At 57.9% G+C, this 5,082-nt stretch overlaps 1 protein-coding gene across 1 annotated transcript; it reads right to left on the bottom strand.

Annotated features, from left to right (window-relative positions):
• Window positions 1-66: 66 nt before the first annotated feature.
• On the bottom strand, window positions 67-4,586 carry LOC120866578 (EF-hand calcium-binding domain-containing protein 3-like). Its single transcript, XM_040244368.1, has 9 exons — window positions 4,483-4,586; window positions 3,427-3,594; window positions 2,959-3,011; window positions 2,014-2,157; window positions 1,604-1,675; window positions 1,395-1,515; window positions 949-1,142; window positions 685-843; window positions 67-224 (listed from the first exon to the last, which is right to left on the bottom strand). The coding sequence occupies exons 1-9, from the start codon at window positions 4,584-4,586 to the stop codon at window positions 67-69; spliced, it is 1,173 nt and encodes a 390-aa protein (XP_040100302.1).
• Window positions 4,587-5,082: the final 496 nt, after the last annotated feature.

The following is a 5,082-nucleotide window of genomic DNA, read 5'->3' as shown; positions in this document are numbered from 1 at the left end:
CAAAAGTTCCGTGTCTGCTCCGTGCCCGCCCCCACTACGAGCTGCCTGCTTCGCTCAGCAAACACTTTATTTGTACAATTTCTTCGTAGCAGGTCTCTGCAAATAGGCCGGAGAGGGGGAGAAGGGCTGCTTCTGGATCAGATTTTGTGGGGAGGGAGCCAGTTTCGAAGGGCACATATACCCTAGTAGTTGGCCCGCGAACCCTGCGGAAGCGCGGAGGGGGCGTACGGAGGGTCAAGTTTGCAGCTCGGATTAGAGACGCAGGGTTAGCTCCACCTGAGTCCACGTTTCTGCCGACCCTTTTCCACCAGTCCTGCCTCCTACCTGGGTCCCCCGCCCCCTTTTCTTATGCCCCGCCCTATCCTTAGTCGATCCTTAGTCGTGCTGTAAAGAACAATATCGCATAGGAATCTGCAATATTAGGTCCGTGAATCAAGGTAAATTGGAAGTGGTCAAACAGGAGATGGCAATGAGTGATCTCTTACTGCATCTCCCTCGGTCAGCTCCCAACTTCTTGTAGTTCTGCTTCCACTCTGCCCGTCCCTCCTCTCCCCGCCGGTCTGTCGGGTCCCCGCTCTGTATGCCCCGCCCCTATCCTCTCGGTCCCGCCCCACCCTCACATGCCCTGCCCCTTAGCTGCATAACCCGGCCCCGCCCGCTGGCCCTGCCTGTGTCGACTTTCACCTTGGCTGAGCTGCCCGCTCTTGGGCCCGCGCTTGGGGCGACTGGGCTGGTACGACTTGGGAAGTCGGATGTCTGGGCGCGGAGTTCGGCTCTGCGTGTGGGATTCTGGCTGCGGTCCCCCGTTCAGGCTAGGTATCTGGGAGTAGGGGCTGCACGCTCCTGGGGCGAGGAAGCGGGTAGAAGGAAAAGGAGGGGCCCTTCCTGAAAACCGGGTGTGAGAGAGAGTCCCCAGTCCCGCGGGTCCCCGCCCAGCCCCGGGCGCACCCGCTTTGTGCAGTCCGTGCAGCGAACGCGCCAGCTCGGCATTGGAGAGGCCGATGAGGCGCGCGGCCTGGCAGAAGAATGCCAGGCCCGCGTGAGAGCGCCCGCTGCGGCCTCGACCGCAGCGAGATCGACTGCGGGATCGACCTTTCCAGCTTGCGTTCAGCCGCAGAGACCGCTGCTTCTTGGAGTAGTAGCTTGAAGGAGAAAAGTGGGCAGCCGCCTCAGACAGCGTCTCTCCCAGTCCTCTCCATCTCACCCGCGGGGAAACTAAAGTGGGGCAAGAATCTGATCAGGGGCAACTTGTCTGATCGGGGGCAACTTGGCACCCAGGAAACTGACCCAGAAGTCAGGCTCTCCTCTCTGGGGCAGGGACATCTGGGGACTCCTGAACCGGGCAGTCTGCTCCCCCTATCTTGGGCCTTGAAGCTGGGTCCAGTTGTGCCCACCTCATCACTTCCCGTACTGACTTGAAGGGCACATAGCCCAGACTCATCAGCTTGAACAGCATCTCTAAGAAGAGGGTTTGCAAGCCCTGGGGGTCACAGGCCCAGCTGTTCCTCACCTTGCCTAGGGGCAGAGAACATGGGGGAAGGTAATGAGATGCCTTCCCCAGGCCAGGCCCACCCACTCCTGCCCCACCAGCCTTGCCCCTCACCCAAGCACTGAGCCAGGCGGTGGCTGTCAGTGAGGACACCCAGGAAGTCTTTGAAGCTTACAATTCCATCACCTGGGAAGAGAGAGAGAGGAGGGGGTGCTGTAGGTGCCTGCCCCCCAGTAGAAGGCTTGCCAGCAGTTCTAGGCATCAGAATGTCCAGTCCTGCCTCTGGCCAAGCATTTTCTGAGGTCGAGTCAGGGAGAAATAGCCCTTGCTGTGTGGGAGCCCCAAGTCAGGATGAGGATTATCACGGTAGAAATGTTTAGGGGTGAGGAGCTAGGTGTGATGATCAGGGCAGGCTTCTGGGAAGAGGGACGAAAAAGATCAGACCAGGGGTTTTGTGGGCAGTGGAGGCATTCTTCAAGGCTAGGGGTGGGAGAGGTCATGAGAGTAGGGACAGGGTCACCCACCATCCAAGTCCGCCTGCCGCAGAGCCTCACACATCTCCTGCGGGCTCAGCTGGACGCCCACATTGCACAGGGCAGCTTTCATACTGCGCATGTCCACGGAGCCTGTTGGGCTGGAGCTGAACAGTTTGAAGACATCCCGGAATGCTGGGGGTGGGGAGGGGGCAGGCGGGCAAGGTGAACCCATGCACAGGAACCCTGATATTTACCCACTCTAGCTCAGATGAGACTGAAGACTTGGGTTCACCGATTCCCTGGGCATTATAACTTCAGGTAAAGAACAGTGGTTGCTGTGTGTTGGCACCTGTTAAGTGTCTGTTCAGTTCTCATGTCCAATGCTCGTATGAAACAAATGTTAAAAACTCTATGTCCAAGGCCACACCACCCATAGGGGCCATGCCAGGCTTTCGATTCAGGTGGTCTGGCTCTATAGCTCCAATGTCTGGAGGCTTCAGGAGCCCTGCTGGCAACCGGGCCTGTAGCTGGCCCTGACAACTATTGATGAATAGAATGATTCTGCTTTGAGGGACCCCTGGCAATATCAGAGCATGATCTTTGCAGGGACACTGGGGCCCCCAAATGTAGAAGTGGTTCCTTCCATCTCTACTCCCACAGCCCTGAACCCCAGAGGGGCAGGGACTTCAGATCCTTTTTTCCCATTGTTTCTTCCAGTTTCCCTTCTTCCTTTCATCCTGTTCCTCCATCTACCATCTCTCCATCCACCATCCACATACCTTGCTATCCAACAACCCCTCCCTCCCTTCTTCACATACACACACACGCGCACACACACACACATACACACACAGAGCCATGATCCCTGGGATTGCAGAAATGAGCAAATTAGACCAGCATGGAGAGGTTACAGTACAGTCTGCTGTGTCCCAACCTCCTCTACTCTGAGCATCCCCTAGTTTTCCTCCCTGCTCCCATTCCTGAGGCCCTCACCTGCTAGCTGCTGTGCTGTCAGGGGAAGCAGCTTCTTGTCTGCAAAGCTGCCTCTGGCAGGGGGAAGAGAGTAGAAAGGTCTTTGCACCTGCTGCTCAGCGGTGCCAGACTCAGGCAGGCTTTTCGACCCAGCACCCCAGCCCTGGCGCTGGTCCCTGCCCTCACCTCTGAGACCCGGTCTGAGGGCCTGACTGTATTGTGTGTGTGGCCTCAAGGCCCTTGAGCTGTCTGATCCTCTGGGAAGCCTGCTCAGCCCCTGTGGCCAAGGTGGCAGCTGGTTCCTTCTGGGTCAGGAGGGTAGCACATTGTTGCAACTTTCCCTTTTGGGTTCTGCTGGCCTGCTCCTCTCCTGGGTCTTGCGTGAGCAGTCTTTGAGGCTTCGGTGGAGGCCTTGGAGGTGAGGAGAAGACAGGGCTGAGGGGTCCAGCCCATTTGAGTGTTTTGACTCCAGGGCACCTGGGACCAGACCTGTGGGTACACAGTTTCACCTCCCAGGACCGGCCACCTTCCAGCCTGTTCCCATAGCCCTCTCTCTGGGGGATTCTGGAAGCACTAGCTTGGAGGAGTGACCTCCGCCTGGTCACCTGGATGTTCTCTTTGCCGATGCTGATCGCTTGGTCTTCCGCCCTCTGCTGCCTGAAAGGCAGAGTTGCATGCTTGGAGGCTGGGCCTGTCCCCAAGGCCTGCAGTCCCCCAGGCTGGCTTTGGGGTGGATCTGAACAACTGTCAGCAGGGGTGCGCTCCACCCTCACCACAGGCCTGCTCCTCTCTGCTAGGGAACCTGCACGTTTAGTCTTTTGAGTTTCTGCTTCTTTAAGGCATCTGAATTTTTTGACTCCATGCCAGAAGCTAACAGGAAGGCTGAGGTGCAGGGGAGAAGTTGGCCCCAGAGGCCCTAGGTCAAGACATGGGAAGGTGGGGTCCAGCCAAGATGGGACTGTGGCTCACCTTACCCGAGGTGCCCTGGAGGGGAAGGAGCCCCTCCTCTGGGAAGATGTGTCCCAATAGCCAGATGCCAGTGCTGGCCTAGTCCCTCCCCAGACACTCACCTCTGCGTCTCTTCTTCATCCCTCCTTCCAGCCACCTGCCCCCTTCTTTGGCCCTGGCCCATTCTTGAGTGCTCACGCGTGTTTCCTTAGTCGCTTCAGTCATGTCTGACTCTTTGCGACCCCATGGACTGAGGTCTGCCAGGCTCCTCTGTCCATGGAGATTCTCCAGGCAAGAATACTGGAGTGGGTTGCCATGCCCTCCTCCAGGGGATTTTCCTGACCCAGGGATTGAACCCATGTCTCCAGCACTGGGAGGCGGGTTCTTTACCATCAGTGCCAGCTGGGAAACCCACCCCCCTTCCTAATCCCATTCTCCCCTCCGCAGCCCTCTTTTAAGGCAGGGCAGGGTTCTAAGGGTCTGCAGGGTAGGGCTTTCACTTGAAGGGGAGCCTTGGTCTAGAGGAGGTCTCGAGTCTCTTTAGGCCCCAAGCCTCAGTGCTCCCCTTCTCTTTCTCCTTGACTTCCCCCTTCCTACCCACGTCCGTCCCCACACTCCAAGTTCTCTTCCCTCTTGTTGCCATCTCCTCTTCCAGAAGCTTCCCCACACTGTACCTCCTCCCCTACCGTGGCGAGGCTCATGCGTGCGGGTGCATGCGTCTGGGTCACAGGCACTGTGCATGTGTGTGCCTGTGTGCCTGGCACGTGTGGAACATGCTTCTTCGGCCTGCGTGTGTCTGTGTCACATGCATGTCTGCTCACGTGCTGATTGGCAGCTGGTGTGTGTGTGTGTGTGTGTGTGTGTGTGGACTGCCTGCAGAAGTGCATCGTGACCCATGGACTCTCCCCTACACTGGAGGTACCTCTGAGTGGAGGTGGTGGCCCCTGGAGGACCAGTCCCTCGGCTGCATTCTTCCCCTCCTTCAAGCCCTGAACACCACCCCTTCCCCGTGCCAGGGCTTCACCATGAGAGAAGCGGGAAGAATTCCTTCCAGAAGCCTTCTCGCCTGCCCAGTCCCACCTCCAGGAGGCTCTTGCCTCAGACGATCCCCAAATGTCTCTTTTTACATCTAAGAAGCCTCAGACAGGGCACAACTGAGGTCTCCCCAAGGCAAGTCATGACTCTCTGATGCTGGCC

Source organism: Oryx dammah, unplaced genomic scaffold (genome assembly GCF_014754425.2).
Source record: "Oryx dammah isolate SB20612 unplaced genomic scaffold, SCBI_Odam_1.1 HiC_scaffold_8, whole genome shotgun sequence".
NCBI classification, from domain to species: Eukaryota; Metazoa; Chordata; class Mammalia; order Artiodactyla; family Bovidae; genus Oryx; species Oryx dammah.
The sequence above is the reverse complement of the archived record's forward strand: the minus strand, read 5'-3'. Positions and strand labels throughout refer to the sequence as shown.

Bases quoted from the DNA above. Each gene is read 5' to 3' on its own strand.
- LOC120866578 (XM_040244368.1), bottom strand. From the start codon at position 4,586: ATGAGCCTCGCCACGGTAGGGGAGGAGGTACAGTGTGGGGAAGCTTCT. The intron at 1,676-2,013 runs GTGGGTGACCCT...CTCTCTTCCCAG, and splicing joins GCGGCAGGCGGACTTGGATG to GTGATGGAATTGTAAGCTTC. The intron at 225-684 runs GTGAAAGTCGAC...GACCCTCCGTAC, and splicing joins GAGCGGGCAGCTCAGCCAAG to GCCCCCTCCGCGCTTCCGCA.